At 39.0% G+C, this 22,022-nt stretch overlaps 1 protein-coding gene across 15 annotated transcripts in view; it reads right to left on the bottom strand.

Moving 5' to 3' along the window:
- PARD3 (par-3 family cell polarity regulator) overlaps nucleotides 1-22,022 on the bottom strand; it is a 527,506-nt gene that overhangs the window by 168,751 nt on the left and 336,733 nt on the right. For 8 of the 15 annotated variants that reach the window (XM_075827455.1, XM_075827461.1, XM_075827457.1 and 5 more), the window contains 3 exons: nucleotides 10,812-11,039; nucleotides 6,052-6,099; nucleotides 3,607-3,823 (listed from right to left, as the gene is read on the bottom strand). In XM_075827455.1, coding sequence (XP_075683570.1) covers nucleotides 3,607-3,823; nucleotides 6,052-6,099; nucleotides 10,812-11,039 — 493 coding nt within the window. Of the gene's footprint in view, nucleotides 1-3,606; nucleotides 3,824-4,008; nucleotides 4,057-4,184; nucleotides 4,233-5,520; nucleotides 5,572-5,930; nucleotides 5,970-6,051; nucleotides 6,100-10,811; nucleotides 11,040-22,022 lie in introns of all 15 variants that reach the window. The other 7 variants (XM_075827459.1, XM_075827463.1, XM_075827460.1 and 4 more) reach the window with 2 other exon arrangements.

The following is a 22,022-nucleotide window of genomic DNA, read 5'->3' as shown; positions in this document are numbered from 1 at the left end:
GCACTGTCAAGTATTCAGACTAATGAATCAGGGTATATTACTCAAATTCGGCAACAATATAAAGCGTATTCACTCCAAACACACGAGACAAGCATTAACATTTAATGGGGTTGCACCGAAGTAAAAAAAAAAAAAAGAGCTATTTTGCATCACAGAACTCCCCCATTTCTAATGAAGTGAGTGAGGAAGAGCTGCAATACCAGAAACAGCCTATGGACAAGAGCGGTGCTGTATCTAGAAAGAAAAAAGGAAACCTTTCAATCCCAGACAACCCCTTTAAAGGGTAACTAAACTTTCTAAAAACTTCTGACATGTCATAGTGAATAGTCACAAGTTTTGATCGGTAGGGGTCTGAGCACTGTGACCCCCACCGATCGCTGAAACAGTGTCAGAAGCACTCGGGTGAGCACTGAGCCGCTTGGTTCCTGTTTGGCTTTTCACAGAAAGCTGAGCAGTTGGTGTACGGACTCCATAGAAAGTCTATGAGCCCGAGAAAAGCCGATCAGAAATGAAGAGGCACAGCGCTCTCCCTAGCGCTTCTGCCGCTTGGTTTTAGCCATCGATGTGGGTCTCAGTGCTTGGACCCCACCGATCAAAACTTCTGACTTGTCACTGTGACGTCAGAAGTTTGAGTGTTTAGTTACCCTTTAAGATCTGGATTACACACAACAGAACTGTTACTTTACACTGATAAAAGTACGTATCACACCAAAGTCCTCTAACTTTATATTACATTGTGAGTCCCAATGGGGGAAGGGATAGATACAAGGACATTCTCAGGCTCTCTATAGATAAATGTATAGCATCTTCAGACTCTAGCAATTTATTTTCCTAAATCCTCTTGGTCCTTACCAATACCACCAAGTAAATTAAAAGCAGAAAATCACTTCTGTATCTGCAAGTTGTCTGTATTCTCACCTCCCTTCACACACACACAGTTAAATGAAGAAAAAAGCGTAATTGTGTCTTTACATGTATCAACAATGCATATAATTTGATTATTTCTGGCTAGTGCCACTATTCACAACTGATATTTAAAGGGATTGTCCGGTTTCAGAAAATGAATGTTATTGTAAAATTAAAAGTTATACAATATTATCTCTATTAATTCCTCAATGTTTTCAAGATCTCTGCTTGTTGTTATTCGCTAGGAACATTCATTGTTGTTATCCAGTAGATAAAATTCAGTCCAGGGTCATGTGATGGACACACATGGGCACGGCTCGTTACATGGTCATGTGATGGACACACAGGTGCACGGCTCGCTACAGTTACAGTATGTGTATCAGAGCGGTGTCTTCTAACGATCCCAGTACAGAAAGTATATTGGAAAACTGTATAACTTATACAAGAAAATAACATTAATTTGCTGAAAACGTACAGCCCCTTTAAGAGATTCGAATGTCGTGTGTTTACATGTGTCGATTCTTCTATATTAAGCTGAAATTTTAATCTTGGTCAGATAATACGGAGGCGGGCACCAAAGTCTAGTTGGGCGGTTTCATTGTCAGGCCATTAAGCGATTGCATTTACACACAGCGATCTTCAGATCTTATGATCAAAACTTTTTGCATACCTGAAGATTTGGTATCGCCGTTTAGACTAGTGGCCGCCATGAGTATTTACATGTTGAGACGATCATAAGGGACGAGTAAAATTAGTCCAATCGTAAGCATTATCAAAGCACGGCACCTTAAAGAGACTCTGTCACCACATTATAAGTGCCCTATGTCCTACATAAGGAGATGGGCGCTGTAATGTAGGTGACAGTAATGCTTTTTATTTAAAAAAAACGATCTTTTTTCACAAAGTTAGGAGCGATTTAAGTTTATGCTAATGAGCTTTCTTAATGCCCAAGTGGGCGTACTTTTACTTTCGACCAAGTGGGCGTTGTACAGAGGAGTGCATGACGCTGACCAATCGGCATCATGCACTCCTCTCCATTCATTTACACTGCACTAGCGATATAGATATATCGCTATGTGCAGCCTCATACACAAGCCCTAACATTACTACAGTGTCCGGATAATGAATACACATGACCATCCAGCCTGGACGTCATGTGTACTCAGAATCCTGACACTTCTGACTCTTTTTGTGAGATTCCGGCAAAAGAAACCAAATCTCGTTTAGCTCCGAGATCTCGCGAGATTTCGTATCCGTTGCTGGAATCTCACAAAAAAGAGTCAGAAGTGTCAGGATTCTGAGTACACATGACGTCCAGGTTGGATGGTCATGTGTATTCATTATCAGGACACTGTAGTAATGTCAGGGCTTGTGTATGTAGCTGCACATAGTGATATATCTATATCGCTAGTGCAGTGTAAATGAATGGAGAGGAGTGCATGATGCCGATTGGTCAGCGTCATGCACTCCTCTGTACAACGCCCACTTGGTCGAAAGTAAAAGTACGCCCACTTGGGCATTAAGAAAGCTCATTAGCATAAACTTAAATCGCTCCTAACTTTGTGAAAAAAGATCGTTTTTTTTAAATAAAAAGCATTACTGTCACCTACATTATAGCGCCCATCTCCTTATGTAGGAGATAGGGCACTTATAATGTGGTGACAGAGTCTCTTTAAGGCTATCTTGGCAGCAAAAAAAAATATTTCTCTGTGGGTAAAATCATTAAATGTCTGCAGAGTCTGGATAAAAGTTTGGAAAAAGCAGACAACTCTCCAGTATACCTGTCATCTAAACGCTGCAGAGCCTTCCATTTTTTTGGCCCTGAAGCAATCATCCTAAGAACACAGCTTATAAATTCACAAAGAACCACTTACATCACCCAAACCCTGGCTACAATACAGAAGTTAAAGGAATAGACCCACGGCTTCACTTTTATACTTTTCAATGACAAACTGAAGTACTCAGCCTGGAACAGCATAGTGAACACTTAGATGTAACACATAGCGAGAATAGCCAGTCAATTAACCAGCACATTCTGTGAATTACAAAGGCCTTAGTGAAATAAGGAGGAGAGCAGAAATCAATGTTTAATGAACACCACAATAAATGCTTGCTATTAGAAGACCTGGAATGACAGGCCTTGATGTAGATTAGTAGTTGTGTTGGTATTGGAGAAGCAAAGTCAAAGCAGAATTTAATCTATTTCTATACAACAGCTAACTCAATGAATCAGAGGTATAGATCTCATTTGAAGAGGTGGATCATGATTTAGAGATAAGAAGTTAACTTGGACAGTTCGAAAAACATTCAAAAAGTTTGCAAAACATTGTTTTCATCGCTTGAATTATTTGCGAGATCTATAACAATTCCAATGTATTCAACTGAAGACCAACCAGGATAGAAATTTTAAGCAACCTAAACATTTTGGACATGACCCCATTCACATTACAATCATGGCTTCCATTCATAAAGCCATGTCAGCTACTGTATGCTGGATCTGTTTTCAAACGGATCCTGATGGCCACTATTGACTTACAAAGGTGACCGGCAGGTTTCCATTGGGGTTCTGGCATTTTTGACAGCAAGAATATCAATCAAGACTGGAACCCCTGATGGAAACAGAGTGTGTGAACAGAACCACATGGATTTTATCTAAGGGAAGAGCTGCACAGTTCGTGTCATCTTATGGAAATAACCTACCTGAACATGTCTCCCAGACCCTTCAGCATGCCGCCTTTCTTCGTTTTGCCTTTATCCTTATCTCTGTCTTTTTTCTTTTCCTTTCCACTCTTGTCCTTTTTACGATCAGCCTTGTCTGAACCATTGATTTGCCTTTCGAGAGAATGAGAAGGCTGGTCACTGGCAGTAGACACAGACTCCCGTCCTGATCTGGAACTCTCTTCTGTGTCCTCTTCCACTAGAAAGGAATAAAAAAAAAAAGTTACCACATTACCCAGTCATGAGTGTAAAGGTCTAGCACCAAATGTCTGGATCCCTGGACTGTGCTGGTTACAACGTAGACTACGTCAAGTGACATAAACCAAACAACCTTTAGTAGACGTGTTTGCTCGAAGTGCTCTCATGCTCAATGGTTCCACCTACCCCACTCGGCTGAACTGTTCTTTTGCTCCATTAGTGTTTTATTAGCACCTGGCAAAGTAGTAGATGTAGTTAGACATTCTCTGCATGATTCTGTAATAACATACAGAACACACATGAGCAATAATATTTAGTACAAAGTACTAGTAGTGTGGTCCTCGGAATCCAAAAAAACCTACCCCAATCTGTAGAGCCGTTCAATAATTCGAGCTGGGACTTACTGGTACCTGATAAAGTATTAGTTGGATGCAATTAGTGCCTGTCAAATGTATGATTTTATTTTAATACAAGAAAAAGTTCAGGTAATTTCGATATGGTCTTGAAGATTATTGCAAAAACCGGTCTCCACGCTCATAGGCTACAAAAGGCTGGAATGCTTCCTAGGCTGCCTTGTGGATATAACAAACTTTGGACGTGATTATAATGGCAGATAAGAAAACATTCGTATTTAGGAAATGTACGGCACTCCGATGAAAGGTGGTGCTTAAGTAGGGTTCCACTCCTTAGTAATATAATGCTAGAACTTGGCACTCAGGTTTACGGTGAAGTAAATATATTTTATTATGCAATCCACTCATATATTATGAACTTTTTCGGCCACATTAGGCCTTCACCAGATAATTCTATATAAAACAGAACAGAAAGAAATAATCGTATAGAACAACACTTTTATGTCACATACTCATATATACAGAAATATACACCAAAAATCAGCGTTATCAAAAGATCATATAGATATAAGCGATAAGTGAATACAAATCTATCACCAAAGATAATGTTATAAATCACATTCAATGTATATTAATTGTGACATACATCTCTACTATTTCCAATCGAATGGCCGGAGAAATACACAAGATATTCTTAGTTCTACCATAAATTGAAGCAGATTCGTCTACACGTTCTGATCTGTATAAAAAACTTAGGTATAAGAAAGAACAATATATCTTGGATATTATCAATGGTAACGTTCGATTTGTATTCACCAATCTCATATCTATATGATCTTTTGATAACGCTGATTTTTGGTGTATATTTCTGTATATATGATTATGTGACATAAAAGTGTTGTTCTATACGATTATTTCTTTCTGTTCTGTTTTATATAGAATTATCTGATGAAGGCCTAATGTGGCCGAAAACGTTCATAATATATGAGTGGATTGCATAATAAAATATATTTACTTCAAGATAAGAAAACATTACCATATTGATTCTGAAATCAAGTTTGGCCCCTTTCGCATGGTCGTAATATGGGAACATTTTAGTACCCGTATTAACGTTGCAACACTCCTGTGGTTCAACAGAGTCCCATAGTGACCTAACCTTGGTTCAGCTGAACTGCTGGAGGTCCAGTTGTTGCGGCTGTAAAACAAACAGGTGAAAGCTATGCTAAAAATTCAGCACAGAGAGGCCAAAAATCTACCAAGCATCACTGCAAAAGCGGACCTTGGAGAATCTCTAAAAAGCAACTACAATACGGTGCAATGAAAATGTTCTCTAAACCTCACCTACCCAACTCTGAAGAACTGCTGTTCAATGGTTCCAGCTGTGACCTATTAGCAGCTGTTAAAACATTAGGAACAATTGGGAGATCCAGACATAAGGAAACGGTCGACATAACATCCAAAGGTTTCATTAAATTCTGACAACTCATAACAATTACCAAGATACATATGACATTTTTGCAATCAGATGTTTTTGGACTCTCGACCTTTTACATGTTCTAGAGTGCAAAGTGACTATTTGAAATGACTGATCCTATGTTACACATTCCTGTTCTGCTCAGACTACTCTAGATCACCAGAACAAATTAAAGAATGTCACCAACAACCAAAACACCATGTGCAGAAAAGCAGCTACAACATTTCACCCGGTGCAATCAGGAAAAAAACCAAAAAGTATTAAGGTCGTCTCAAACATACCCAATTCCAATGAACTGTTCAGGTGGGACCTACTTACATCTGTTAAAGCAAAACATACAAATATCTTATAGTCTAGATGTAAGCTATGCGTCAGTGGAGCCTTTAATAGTGTCTCACCTACCCCACTCTGAAGAGCTGTTCAATGGCTCCAGATGGGACTGGGTATTACCTGTTAAGGTATAAGATACAATCAGGACTTTTATAAAATATCCTCCACTCTCTAAAAGAAAACCTTCTGCGAATTGTGCCAAAAGGACAATAAAGAAGAAACGTCAGGTGTACTTTCCGGCTGGTACTGTGGAACATATATGACCTGTTCGTCATTTCTACAACTGGCAGGACACAAACATAAGTGAAGCTACATTTAATAGATCTGTGCGTTAAATTCCTGTTAATGAAATTGAATGTTTTTGTTCGGATCAAACCCAAATACCTTCAGTATTTGTGGATCAAGCCATAAAAAATAAAACTCTTAAAACCTATAGGAAATAACTACTAACCTTTTGGATAGTTCTCTCCAATTCCCACCTTTCATTACAGTGTACCTAGATGTGAGAGCTGTGGACCTTACCTACACTGTTGGCTATTCTGATGATCACTACCACCATTGTCATGATTAATAGCGATGCAGGCAGAGGTTTTTCTTTATACCTGGCACATATTAATGACTTGTTCTAGGGCGAAAATTAAATACTTCCATTTTCCTAAATGCATACATGCTGGTATAATTACTACTTTACATATAATTTACCATCGTGCATACAGAATAGTATACCCTTATAGTATTATATATTAATCATAGAACCATATGCAACATAGCACGCCACGGGATTTATTCTGGTCATACGATATCTGAAGGCTTGCATTAATAGTGCAGTTATGTAGTGAAAAAAATAACAAAATGTTTAGACTATGCCCCCCATCTGAAAGTCTTCTACTTTGACTATGCACAAGAGATGGGCATTATGACTGCGCTAGGTAATTTCTGCGAGGCAGAGAGCAAGCTCAGTGCTTTTTGTGACTAGAGATCCAAAACAAGGCAATCTGCTCTTATTTGATTATGTTCAGACTCCTCAACCTTCCAGATTTAAAGAGCGAATTTAGTAACCAGCTGGGACTGAAGAACACAAAGACTAGCTCTCTCCGGGAAAGACTGCCGCCGAGCAGGAGGTTACATTTCACATGCCGATATAAATGTGGATTCTAATATACGGTACCCAATGACCGCCTCAAAATATCATATAGTGAAGGAACATTGTACATAGTAATCACTGCACATGATCCAAAAACTCCGTAACTGAAAACCGGACTGAATGAGATTGTCGACAAATAAACAGGTCGTCTATGGCAATATTTGCACGAATGGTCAAAACAGCCCCGTGATGGACGTTTTTTAATGGCAGTCACACGGCTACATAAAAGTCTACGTATTCTTATGGGGCTATTTACACATGTGAATGGTCTGTGAAAAATAGGACAAGTCCTATTTTTGCCTGTTTTCACTGATCCCTAAATAGACTCAATCTATGAGGGATCTGTATGAATGCAAATCAGCTGTTTTTTACAGCCAGTTTGACACACGTTCATGAGGCCTTCGATAAACTTGTGTATATTTTCAATATTGAAACCTGACGAAAATGGGTTCTCCGTACTCTTTCCACATAAGATAGACAGTATTTGCTTTATAAGTATTTGCCGGTGTCAGGTTGCCAAGCTCCTTCTGTCAGACCATTACTACACCTTTCATATGCTTTAGATGCAGAGCTGGGACTTAGTAAAAAAGAAAAAAAAAAAAAAAAGGTGGCGGGTTTCGAATATACCCAACTCTGTATATTTACAAACTGTGTTGGGTGTATTTTCATTATTCTGTTTCAATATTTTTAAGATTTTTTTTTTTTTAAGTTTCCAAAGTAAAGTAATGAGAAACAAAGGTCAAAGTTCTGGTGAAGTCATTTTGCAATTATTGATGTAAATCTTAGGTTCATTGACACCTGTAAGTACGACCAAGGTAAAGCAGGATATTGGAGCAAACTGCTGTCAAATCTACAAATCTAAATTTTCAGCTTTTTACAGGATGTAGGATTTATATCTTAGGCCAGGATCACACACACACACTGTTTTGAAGCAGTTTTTTGTACCATAAGTGGGTACAAAAGAAAGGAGATGCATCAGACTTTTCTTTGGATTTCTTTTGGATCCACTTCTGGCTTTGGATAAAAAAAACTGCACCAAAAACTGCATCAAAACGGTGTGCATGATCCTGGCCCTAAACTCATAACCCCCGCCCTGTAACAATCCAACTTAGTCCACCCATAGTTCATAGGGCTCTATGGGGATCTAAGGCCACTCTTGCACATGGGCTTTGCCTTATGTTTTTTTAAAGTAAAACAGTGGAAAGAGATTTAAAAAAATGCAGCCACATGATGGCCATTTGACACACAACTGGACAGCAGGAGGCTCAAGGTTTTAATATCACAGGTAAACTAGATATGCTATATCTTAGGCAGATCTAGGGCTCTAACCATTTTAGAGACTTTATTGAATTAAGTAACCAGGAACTGAAAGGCTATGGGGTAATTTCTGTAGAAGTGTCACTGCACCATTGTCTGAGGGATCCCATTATGGAAAGATGACAGAGATACCCTTTAGGCCGGGCTAATTAGGATCACTTTACACAAGTCTAACCTCTCTGCCTGCGACTGGCCGGCACGGGCTGACATTTAGCCTCTTTGCTGCAAGAAATTCATGGCTAGACAAAATGTAATCTAATTTGTTGTCATTCATGAAGAAACTTCCCATTGTGCAATGACCTCAGCAAACATAATTTAGTAATTTAAAGAGACGTATAGTGGGTGGAGAAGGAAGAGGCACAATTGTGTGGGGTGGCTGTTTAATGTATGGAAACAGAATGATGAATAATTACAATTCATCATTTCAGCATCATTAGTAGGGCTAATGCCATCCCTCAAAATACCGCTTGCAGGAGAGAACCGGAAAATGCCATTTCCTCACAAAATCATGTCGCTCACAGATCGTGTTTCATAAAATCCTGTAATTATTCTGAACGAGAAAAACCAGACACAACATTCACCAAACACTAAAAATGCACCGAAGTATTACATAACACACAATAAGCAATTTTATCAATCAAGCGGCACAGACTGCAGATCGGCTCGTCTGACAGTTCTGTGATTAACCACTTTCAGCAGAAAAAAAAGCTGTAGATGTTACGTAATAAACATATGTAGCTGTAATATGGCGGAGAACGAAAATGTAACAGGCATTGTGGATATACACATTTTATATTAAGAGAACTGCAAAGTGTAAAGCTGTCTCAGACAACAAAAATGTCATCCGAAGAAAGTCAGCTTGTCACATTCACAGACATTTTATTCTTCTGAACCATTGCTCCGCTTCCATCAACATGAAAAGAAATAGTTACAACAACATAGCACAGAGCCGTTTATTCCAACTTGGACTGATGGAAGGCTCATAGCAGAACAAGCGCATGCAAGACATGGCAAAAAGTTTTCCGACTCAGATTGACCCAGAATTGTTGCACATTTAGGTAAGTAAGTTTCCCCAAATGTCTTCAAAAATATATGTTGCTTTGGCCTACTTTCACCTAATCGTGACGCCATCAGTACGAATGTGTCAAAATCTGCAACTATAATCCTTCTGCTGAACCCTTTAATATCCAGCAGAGCGAGTACGAGATACGGTTGGATGGATCATGACAACTTTCTGCAGGTACTCATGATGTAAAAATGTACGGAAAATGCTGTAAAAGCTACAGGACTTGAGGCAAGGAAGATTTTGGGGATGAAATACAAGCAATATCACGGGAGTAGACTATAAATAACTTTTTCTTGCAAATACACGTTAACCAAAAGCACATAGGCCACATTCTCCTTATCTTTTTCCATTTCAGAAGGATTTATTCGAGATATGGAATCTAACAGGACCCTAAATGGGGAGTGCTTTCTAGAAAGAGGGTGTAGCTGGGTTAGTACAAAGCTGTTTATGTCCCAACGAGGCTGCTCATGTAGGACGTACAAAGACACTTGTAATGGGGTTTGAGCGGGGATATTTGAGCTGTATCCTGGCTGTAAATGGTCCTCATTGGAAGCGGTGACATATCAGCATGTATTCATCTATCAGTAGAAGCCACAATAAAGGCAACAAAAGACCATATGTACAGGACACCGGCTCAACATAAAACCAAACTGGCTTTCTGACAGCGGCCTTGATAGTGTAAGAGATTGTCGTAGTTAAAAGTAAGGTGTCAACTACACAATACACAAGAAACTTGAAGGTAAGAAAAGTGCTCATAGAGAAACTTCAATGTGGTGCCATACGATTCTGGTCTAGAATAAAATGTATTTTCAAGGTTTCTAGCAATGATAGTCCATGACATGGCCTTACACAAAAAGCACTCTGTCAGGATCTTCTGTGTTTAATCAATTAAGTGGACTATTGTATTGAACTTTCCTCAATAAAACCCTACTAATTCCACTACAGGAAAAAAAACAACAAAAAAAAAATCAATTCTCTAAATTGGGTACATTGCTACTCTGGGACATGATGAGAAAATGGAAATAAGAATTAACAAGACCTGTTATGTATAATTTCCAGCCAGCTAAGATGTCTGCAGAGAGTGGAACAAGGAGACGTTTCTGTAACAGAGCGGACTATCTCAACTTCATAACGGATGTACATAAACTGTACTTTGGTCCTCTCGGATACATTTAACAGCTTCCCGATTTACTGGCTATGGTTGGGAGCATTTATTTATTATAAACGGATGGCACCAACTTAAACTAAATGATCAGGAAATTGCATATTTCCTCCATAGGGGAGGACAGGCTATGTCTAGCTTACATGTCTCCATTCCTTCATCATCGTCATCCACCGGTGGCTTGTCGTAGGACTTGTCAATAGCGGCTCGGAAGCTCTCATTGCAGCCTCGTCCTCGAATGATCCGTGGGCGTGGGCGATGGAAAGGAATGTCACCATTCAAAGTCACCTCGGCCACGGCTGTCTGCAGACTTTCTAATGAGCTGGATTTCTTCAGGCCTAATGAAGGCCCTACATCTCTGCTGGGGGAACCTTAGAGGTCAAAAGAAAAAGTTAATTGGGATTAGTATAAGACAGTGCATGATTGACTATTCAAGTCTTCAGTGAAATTCTGTAGGGAGGTGTTTCTATTATATACTCTATCATATTCCTTGGCAAGAATTGTTTGAAGATTTTTGAAGCACAAATCTAATAGTCATGTAATTTATTAAAACACGTCCTCCAATTTGTTAACATTTTCAAGTCCCTTCATAGCATTTCACACAACTATTTAAAATATGCAAACTGACTGTACACAATATAATGGAGTCTCATCTAAAGCTCGTCTGAACAAAATGTGACTGTTACTAAAGTATTTCTTCCTAAAAACCACGGCTTGCAAACATAATATCTTGAATTCTCTCTTTTGCTCTCTAAGTGGTTAAAATATCTACTTTATAATTTCTTTGTTTTTGTTATTGGGGGGGGGGGGGGGTACTAAGGAATAACAAGAAGTTTTGTATTACCTCTCCCACTAAGGCTGCCAAAAAGCTGCCTGAAACTCCTGGATAGCAGCTGTATAAGGGTCTGTTCACATCTGCGTCAAAGACTCTCCGTAGCAGATTCTGTCGTTTTTTCGAGACAAGATAGTGCAGGTATGCCGCGTTATTTTGTCCACAAAAACGACAGACACCATGACAGAAACTCATTAAAGTGAATGGGCTCCTTATGTGAAGGATCAGACGGCTCCGGTTTTTGATTGTTCTTCTCCTGTGACAGAGCAGAACAACGTAAAACTTAAGCGCAGACGTGAACAGAGCTTAACGATGAAGTTAAGCCCTTCAGGAATGCTGCCCAACTACCCAGGTGGCATCTGTAAGAAATATTTTGGTATATAAAGGGCAAAATAGATATAGCCTCTGCTTACAAATCACTTCAAGATCATAAGGAGTTGTCTCAAATACGACTTCTATATATATGCGCCATTAGTGCATATAGATGCTATAGAGGAGGGGCGGCAGGGTGCACCCCTCTCAGGGCTAGAAATGAGAGCTCTTCACAATGAGCATCACTCGTCCATGAGCCATCCACATAATACATGGTTGGCAATTCATTCATGTAATACTACGTTTCTCCCGCAGCAGCTGCGAAGTATCGCCAGATGTGTAGACGTACCTCTTAAAGACATACTTTCTAGATGGTGGCTAAACACAAAATTACAAAAAAAAATAAAAAAAAAATATATAGAACATTAAAATATTTAACATTTTTTTTTAATAAATTAAACCCTCTTCACTCCAGACCGAGATCTAAAAGGAGAGAATGGCTTTGCCACAATGTTTTTAACCAGCACGGCACGCTTCTGCCTTTTGCCGTCATTTACTGAAAGCACAGACACCGCTTATTAATTAGTATTGGCTTGTCAAGTGCGAGTTCAAGATGCTTTGTACAGATAGTACTTAAATGACAAGCGCTCACAGAAGATGCCAGACTCATTACACTAACCTTCATGTCCTTACATCAATCCTTAGTTGGACAAGTTTTTGGATGAAAAATAGACCAAAAAAGAAAGTTTGACAGCAGACGCAAGAAATCTTACCAGAAGACTAAAATAATTAGCGGGCATTATGTGCTACTAATGGCAAATACTGACCAGCATAAGACCACGGTCAGGTGTTAGGTTTTATGCCACTGTGTATTACGCCCACGTATTCACATGTATTACAGCCATAACCCAACCCTAAAGACCTAGATGGCCGAAAAAGATGTTACTCAAGGTGGGGGTGAGAGAAGTACACCATAGGCACAATCCTTTCTTAAATGCTGTATTCGCACAAACCCTTCAGGCCCCTTACTGATCGCTTAAAGCTTATTTTCAACTATTCATTCAAAATTTCTAGTACAAACGTGTCTCTGGATGCTGTATATCATTTGCAGCTCTTTTCATTGATATGAATGGAAATCCTAAGAGAAAGAGATTGCATTTCTAGCTCTCAGAGTGCATTTTGACTATCAGGTCAGCAACCCAATCTCAATGTATTATAGCATGGGAGCATTACAAGAAGTGTAACATACACATTTTTGGGATTTGTGCACAAAAGAAGGGGAGGAGAACACTACACAGTCTGTCTATACTTATATGCTTGCTTGGTGACTGGGTGACCAAAGACTGTGGCCATTAGGCTTCAAAATGGCTTACAAGAGTTTCAATTTCCTGTCCCTAGATAATATAATTAGAGCAGCTCTAAAGCCCAAGGACAAAAACAATTATAAGCACATGTAAGTTTTATGGTAGGCAGGTCGTTTTGAAAACTGTATATTATCAGATCACATAAGAACAAACAGACTTTACAGCCTAATCCACTGTGTGGGTATGCTGATAATGTTACTGTACCAAGGGAAATTCTTCCCGGCAAATATATTGCTGGAAATAGCTGCTTAGTACCATTTCACTAAATAAATATTTTACAAGTTTAACCATTTTATTAATTCTTTTCCTCTTTCTGCTTTAGTCTGCACTTTAACAGTTTTCTCTGATACAAAAGGCAGACTATTAAATACAATTGGAATTCATAGCAATTACTGTGCAGAAATCAACAGCGGAATCAGTGCATTTAACACGAAGTGCTACTTTGATTGGCCACTTATCCGGAGGGCAACGTAAGGTCAAATATATTATATAGTCTGATTAGTCGGATAAAGTTAATAAAGGAAATCTAAGTTTAAACCAGCAATGCAAATTCTTTCAGTGTGGGAGAGTACACACACACACATATATATATATATATATATATATATATATATATATATATATATATATATATATATATATATATATATATATATATAAAAAATAGTAATATTTTTTTTTATAAGGGACTCACCTTATAGAGGTCGCCTTGACGTGGCAGGTGGGCTCACACAATTTGATCAAAATGTGTGCTAAGAGCCTCAATATTCCAAGTAGATTCAGCGGCAATACATATTTATTTATAGTGTTTAGGTGGCATTAGTGTTCGCAGAGTGCGGTCACCATGTTTGTATATTGTATATATTTTTTTATATGGCTGCACGTATGGATTGTGAAAAAGAGAAATAAATATGAAATATATTTTCTTCCCCCACAAGAAAAGAAAAAAAGATCTATAAATATATATATATTTATTTATTTATTTTGAGAAAACGGTGCTAGACCATTTATAAAAAAAAAAAAAAGGGACTAAAATTGTAACTATTATAGTTAATACTGGAAGCACTTCAACATATCAAGGGAACTATTATGTTACACTAAAGCCGACCACACATTTCTGGATGTAATTGTTTGGTATACACAATGCCAAATTAAAGAAGGTACCAATGAGTTTTAGTTCTAAAAACTTTAGAGCAGAGGTCCCCTAGTCTTTGTAGGTTGCAAGCAACTTTCAATTGGAAAAGGGAATGGTCTATTAAAGAAGTGACTGAGTTATATGGCTGTTTTTCTGGTGTTAACTGCCAGCGATATGGCTTGGACTGCAGTTCTAAGGTCTAATATTGCTATGAATCCCTGATGGCAATATTATCTACATCTGCCAATAGCTAGGAAGCAAAATTTAGGGGATTTAAGAACCAATGTGACTCCAGAGACCTACTAAAGTGAATATTTTGGATGTCAAAGAAAAAAAACTACGGCTCCTTGACCATATCGAGCCTATTCTTCCATATAAAGACCATACTATTCTAGACATATTGTGAAAAGACACGAACACTACACAGATGGGGCAGTATGATCGCTCAGTGGTTAGTACTATTGCGTGTATAGGTTCAGATAGAACCAGATACGTGGAAGGGTGAGGTTTTGCACGGATAGGGGCCCAACCCAAACATAAATATAAAAGAGTATCCGGCACACCAATTTAGAAAAAAAGGTATTTTTTTTTTTTGTTTTTAATGCCAGTGGCAGAGTGCGACATTTCGGTCTAGGTGACCTTCATCAGGCTCTGAGCCGTGCTGGGCAATTGAATTGACGAGCGCTGGTGGTGCTGATAGCGGCTGGCCGCTGTATCATGGCGCTCTCAGCACCACCAGCGCTCGGGTCCTGGAGTAAAATCCAACCAAGAGCAACATATGCATGGAGTATATATGTCCTCCCCGTGTTTGCGTGGGTTTGCTAACACACACCATACACATACGGTTTTTTAGTTTTAAATGAAATTGTGCGAGTCTGAGATAGGGAAATTAGATTGTGAGTCCCATTGAAAAAAGGGACTGACATTAATAGTGACAACCTCTGTACGGCGCTGCAGAATATGTCAGTTCTACGTAAGCAACAAAAATAAATATATTCCTATGGTCCGCATGACCCAAATATCAAAAATGAAGATCGATTGAAGAGACTTATCGGACATGCTGACCATTTTCTGTCACACAAATTGTGATATCACGGTGTGTGGCCACCTCGATACTATAAGAGCTTCTAGGTTGTCACACAGAAGGTGTTAATGTTTTGGCCAGAATCTTCCAGTAGGATGAATGATCTGTGGTTTACCACTAAAGTTCACTGCAACCTTTGCACTCCACTCTAAACATTCAGAAAGATCAGACAGCCCAAATAAACTAGAGAGAAAAATAATTAAACGTCAATTATATTGATGGCCTGAAGAGGTTTACGTTACGTTGCTTATCAACCTAACAGCTTTCAACTCGAGCCCCCAAAAACAAGGTTTTCACAACTGGTCTGAATCTAAACACAGAAGAAGAAAAATGCTAAGTTTTATTAACATATTTTTGACACCTACTTTTCTTCCTGCAGTTGTATATTTCTTCTTCATCTCTTTCAGTGGAATGTATTAACCTCTGACCCTTTCAAGTCGTAGCAAGAAATACAATTATTTTATAACTCAGACAGATACTTCCATTCTGAGATGTCTTCCCCTCAATCCTTCTAGAGCGGTTTAATAAAATATTTATCTTCTTACAAACAGGTGGCTCCATGGTTAAAGACCTGACCTTTCCCCCAGGACATCATAACTCACGACCCGCTGGACAGAGGATGCTTTTATCAAACCACTTATTTTACAAGTCAGGCCAAATCTAATTTGTGCGAGTAAAAGAAAGGATTGTGCGGTAATAACCTGACATATGCTGATCACAAACTATCCCTTTAACCGCTAGAGCTAGACAGCAGAGCACGATCACCTACAGTTTTGCTTTCTGGATGGTTAACGTGACACTATTGACAACCTTTCTGTACAGCAAAGTGTGGAAACTAAAAGGAAATAGAAGGAGAAGAGGGAACAAAAAAGTTTCTAAAGTAGAATGAGACGTAGATTATTTTAGGCCTAATGTAAATGGGAGCATATTACGGCTTTATATAACCTTCAAGTTGTACGGAGCTGTAATAGGGCACCCATATGCTTCTATGGGGCTTTACTATAACTCCACATGGTTCTCAGTTCATTGCTCCATCAGACACTGTATAATAGAGCTATTCTATGACATGGTAGCACAGGGAGTCCCTATGAATATCTAGTACAGAACCGCAGGGGACTCCGTGTCCTGCCGTCAAGCCTCCAACACAGCTTCTCCATGAGCCATTATTGAGAGGAATGTTTCCCTGTTGATAATCATTTGAGTTCAATGCCAGGACAAAGCTGAACTAGTGGGTGCAAGTGAACCCACTACTGTGTTTCTGTGCCGATTTAGCGCCTTCACCAGGTACCACTTCAATGTTGGTTAACACCTTCCGTGAAGAAAGAGATTGGTCAAAGTGAACAAGTTTAAAAAAGGGACTGAATGAAGTAATCTGGTTACTGACAAAGTAGTAGGTCACCCTGTCATAGGTGATGAGGAATACACCCAGAGAATCATGGTTTACAACAAGATACACTGGGTAGGTAAATCTTGTTCTGCACAGACACCCAACTTATCCGTGTATTACGTCAATGTTCATGCAACTGTCAGAGTCCATAACATCTCAGCTGAGCTCCTCCATGTAGCTAGGTGCCTGCACAATTATTTATAATCTCAGTCTGTAGTTACATGGCAGTGTCAGGGCTTCTACTCTAAATTAACCCAATCAGGCCAAAATCCTAATACTTCACTATAGGGACAATCAACGGAGTCTGGCCGATTAGACAGATACTTTCTTATGTTAGGAGCAGTTTAATGGGAACATTCTTATCAAAGTTAAATAAATGGTTCCTTCTCCCCAGAATGTGTCCTCCTCTGTGATCACAGTTTACACGCTACAACTGGAGTGCTATCGGCTGGAAACGTTTTAAGCTGCTTTTTAAGTTACCGATTATTTTGACTATTGACACAGATTAGGCCTAGTTCACATCACATATTGGGCCTAGGTTTAGTGTGTCAGTCAGGCGCACGGTATACGTTTCTATAACATGAGAACCTACGTGTGACGGACGCCACTGTATGCATTGGAAGAGATCTGGCCGGTGTCTCCGGCATTGAAAGCTCCTGACATCACTGTCTATATATAGAGACGTCAGTAGCTTCCCCGAGCACAGCGCTTTAGGTAGCGCTCTACCCAGGCGACATATTCCACTGTATAACTATAAATGTGGGATAGATTTTTACCTTCCCTCTGAGGTATATGTAGAATTCCTCCCAATGTATACATCGGACAAAGGAAAATAGTGATGTGAACCAGGTCTTATTGCTATAAACAGTCATTTTCAACAAGATACAGTCACTAGCATTTAAAATTAAAGTAGTGGAGTCCCTTCTCCAAGACCTCCATGAACGAGCCCGAGTGGAGACTGGGAATTAATATCAGTGGGCTACTTGAAATGCTTATTTTCTCCCGTGGTGTCGCTGCAGGGGAATTAAAGACTTACTGCCAAGTTTCCCTAAAGATTACAGCGGATTGTTGGTGTTCCTATCAGTAAGACACCCTGTGATCAACTTATTTTCATGGGGCATTTTTAACAAAAAGGGATTGTCCAAAGCAGTCAAACCTTTTAAAGTGAATGGCCATCTTATATTATTATGTCTTTTTAGGTCCAAAATTCTTGCTATTTCCTTAGAGTGGTTGAGGTTCTGTGTCTCTGATAACAGAGCTACAAATCCTCTGCATTGTCATATTTAGGAGATAAAATGACACATGCCTGCAGACGCCACTAGGGGGAGTTTAAGAGCCTACTGCCCACGATGTAATTATTAAATGAAATTAATATACAGTATGCAGTAAGCTCTTATGCTCCCCCTAGTGGTAGCTGCAAACAGCCAGAATGTGTGCAGATGATTTGGAGCTCTGTATCAGAAAAACATGAGAGGTAAAAAGCTATATTAATAAATGAATCAGAGTAGAATTATTAATCTATTAAAAACAAAACAAAATTGCGTTCAAAGGCATTTTGAGTTTAAGGTTAGTTTATTTTACACCTTTGGTTTAATCAAAAATACATTATTCCTGGAATTTCTAGTTTGGATCTCAGACAGTAAAAAAGGTAAATAATTCAGAATGTGAAAATGTAAAATGTGAGCAGAGCAGCAAGTGCAAATGGAGTGAATCCAATATAAAAAATAATGTTCCCACATAAGAGAAGTTTCGGCCTAATTAAAATAGCATTCCAAAGGTCAAAAGCTAACTTGGATTAATAAATCACAGAAACTCATAATTGCACAAGGCACATTATTTTAATTGCTCAGGAAAAAAAAACACTATTACTCAGAAGTCATTTTTCTTCAGCTGATCATTGAAAAAAAAAATGAAAGCTGTTAAACTACATAATTTATCGACTAATAGCCATCGCATAATTCTTCCCGTTAAGGAAAAGTTGAGGTGTAAGTTCAGGGTCGGGAAAAATGAAAGAACAGAGATCCGATACCTAAACTTTAGTGGAATATTTGTAGAGTTATTTACAATTGTTAAGCCAGATTACCTTAAATCCTTGATTCTCACCAGATTAATTTTTTTATTTAGGCATATACACAAACGTTCTCTTCTAAAGCTAAAAATAGCCAGATTGCCCCTGATCACACAACTCCCATCACTTTTTTTATTATCACCATTATTCATCATTCACCATTATACAATTGAAGCAAAGAGAAGTTTGCAATTTAACACATTCATCGTTAACTTTAAAGTTGGGGCGAGTAGTACTCAAAGGGAACCTGCCATATTGAAAATGCAGTCCAATCTGCAGACCGCATGTTATAGAGCAGGAGGAGCTGAGCAGATTAATAGTTTTGTGGAAAGAGATTCAGTATAACTTGTAATTTATGCCTCTGCACATTCTAGTATTAGGAGCCCAGTGGGCGGTCCTACTCAGTGATTGACAGCCCTACTAGTATGAGAATGAACACAGAAAAGCGGTCAATTATTGAATAGGACCACCCACTGGACTCCTAAGCATAGGGAGCAGAGATTTAGATCTATAAATTACAAGTTACACTAAATCTTTTCCTACAAAAAAAAACCAAAAATAAATAAATAAATATTATATATATATATATATATATATATATACATACATACACTGTATACACTACCGTTCAAAAGTTTGGGGTCAACCAGACAATTTTGTGTTTTCCATGAAAACTCACACTTATATTTATCAAACGAGTTGCAAAATGACTAGAAAATATAGTCAAGACATTGACAAGGTTAGAAATAATGATTTTTATTTGAAATAATAATTTTCTCCTTCAAACTTTGCTTTCGTCAAAGAATGCTCCATTTGCATCAATTACAGCATTGCAGACCTCTGCCATTCTAGCTGTTAATTTGCTGAGGTAATCGGGGGAAATTTCACCCCATGCTTCCAGAAGGCCCTCCCACAAGTTGGATTGGCTTGATGGGCACTTCTTGCGTACCATACGGTCAAGCTGCTCCCACAACAGCTCTATGGGGTTGAGATCTGGTGACTGCGCGGGCCACTCCATTACAGATAGAATACCAGCTGCCTGCTTCTTCCCTAAATAGTTCTTGCATAATTTGGAGGTGTGCTTTGGGTCATTGTCCTGTTGTAGGATGAAATTGGCTCCAATCAAGCGCTGTCCACAGGGTATGGCATGGCGTTGCAAAATGGAGTGATAGTCTTCCTTATTCAAAATGCCTTTTACCTTGTACAAGTCTCCCACTTTACCAGCACCAAAGCAACCCCAGACCATCACATTACCTCCACCATGCTTGACAGATGGCGTCAGGCACTCTTCCAGCATCTTTTCAGTTGTTTTGCGTCTCACAAATGTTCTTCTGTGTGATCCAAACACCTCAAACTTCGATTCGTCTGTCCATAACACTTTTTTCCAATCTTCCTCTGTCCAATGTCTGTGTGCTTTTGCCCATATTAATCTTTTCCTTTTATTAGCCAGTCTCAGATATGGCTTTTTCTTTGCCACTCTGCCCTGAAGGCCAGCATCCCGGAATCGCCTCTTCACTGTAGACGTTGACACTGGCGTTTTGCGGGTACTATTTAATGAAGCTGCCAGTTGAGGACCTGTGAGGCGTCTATTACTCAAATTAGAGACTCTAATGTACTTGTCTTGTTGCTCAGTTGTGCAGCGGGGCCTCCCACTTCTCTTTCTACTCTGGTTAGAGCCTGTGTGTGCTGTCCTCTGAAGGGAGTAGTACACACCGTTGTAGGAAATCTTCAGTTTCTTGGCAATTTCTCGCATGGAATAGCCTTAATATCGAAGAACAAGAATAGACTGTCGAGTTTCGCATGAAAGCTCTCTTTTTCTAGCCATTTTGAGAGTTTAATCGAACCCACAAATGTAATGCTCCAGATTCTCAACTAGCTCAAAGGAAGGTCAGTTTTATAGCTCCTCTAAACAGCAAAACTGTTTACAGTGGTGCTAACATAATTGCACAAGGGTTTTCAAATGTTTTCTAATCATCCATTAGCCTTCTAACACAGTTAGCAAACACAATGTACCATTAGAACAATGAAGTGATGGTTGCTGGAAATGGGCCTATATACACCTATGTAGATATTGCATTAAAAACCAGACGTTTGCAGCTAGAATAGTCATTTAGCACATTAACAATGTATAGAGTGTATTTCTAATTAATTTAATGTTATCTTCATTGAAAAAACCTGTGCTTTTCTTGCAAAAATAAGTGACCCTAAACTTTTGAACGGTAGTGTATCTCAATCCGCTTAGCTGCTCCTTCTCTACAACATGCTGCCTGCAGATGATACTGCATTTTCAACATGATCGGTTCCCTTTAGGCTGAATTCACACTCGTCGATTTGAGTATTTTTGTGCACTTTTCATGGCGTTTTTTAATGCGTTCTTTTTTTAGTGCAACCAGATGTTATATTAAAGTCTATAGTGAAATATAAAATCCACTACACAGAACTGTGTTTTGGTTTGTGGCATTTTTAAAGCAATTTTGTGGTCAGTGGCATTTTTTTTTCCAAACACGGCATGCTCTCGTGTTTTTTTTCAGTCGTTTTTCCCATAGGACTTCAAAAACGCTAGAAGAAAAGATTGTACAAAATTTTTTTTTAAAAATGCTGGCTTTTCTTACAAGTGTTTTTTGATGCAGTTTAAGTGATTCACACAGAGTTTTTTGCAGGCAGAAAAATCTTCCCCAAAATTTCTGAAGGAATTTTGAGGCAGATTCTGACATGCCTGCACTCTTTGCCACGATTTTCGCAGCGTTTTTCGGCTGCGGCAATTGAGCGCCACGAGCAAACGCTATCTCTGCCTCCCATTGATGTCAAAGGGAGGTCAGAGATGGAAACGCCTGAGAAAAGGACATGAGCGGAAAAAAACCGCAACTCCCTCCCATTGAAATCAATGGGAGGCTTATCCGGACGCTTTTTGGCGCGGTTTCTGGCACGGTTTCCGCGTCAAAAAAACTTGTGTGAACAGGGCCTAAAGAGGATCTGTCACTAGTTCTTATAAGTTCAACTGGTTATTTGACTTGAATAGCACTGTCTCCATGACTCCAGCGCTGCTTTTTTTTTTTTCTGGACCCCCTGCTGTGTTGGCCTCCCTCTAGCTAGCTCCACCCTGTTGGCTAACTACAGAAAATTAGCATATAGGAAGCCAACACAACAGTGGGCCATATCTCTGGAATAGAGG

The sequence above is a fragment of the Rhinoderma darwinii genome, chromosome 5 (assembly GCF_050947455.1).
Source record: "Rhinoderma darwinii isolate aRhiDar2 chromosome 5, aRhiDar2.hap1, whole genome shotgun sequence".
NCBI classification, from domain to species: domain Eukaryota; kingdom Metazoa; phylum Chordata; class Amphibia; order Anura; family Rhinodermatidae; genus Rhinoderma; species Rhinoderma darwinii.
The sequence above is the reverse complement of the archived record's forward strand: the minus strand, read 5'-3'. Positions and strand labels throughout refer to the sequence as shown.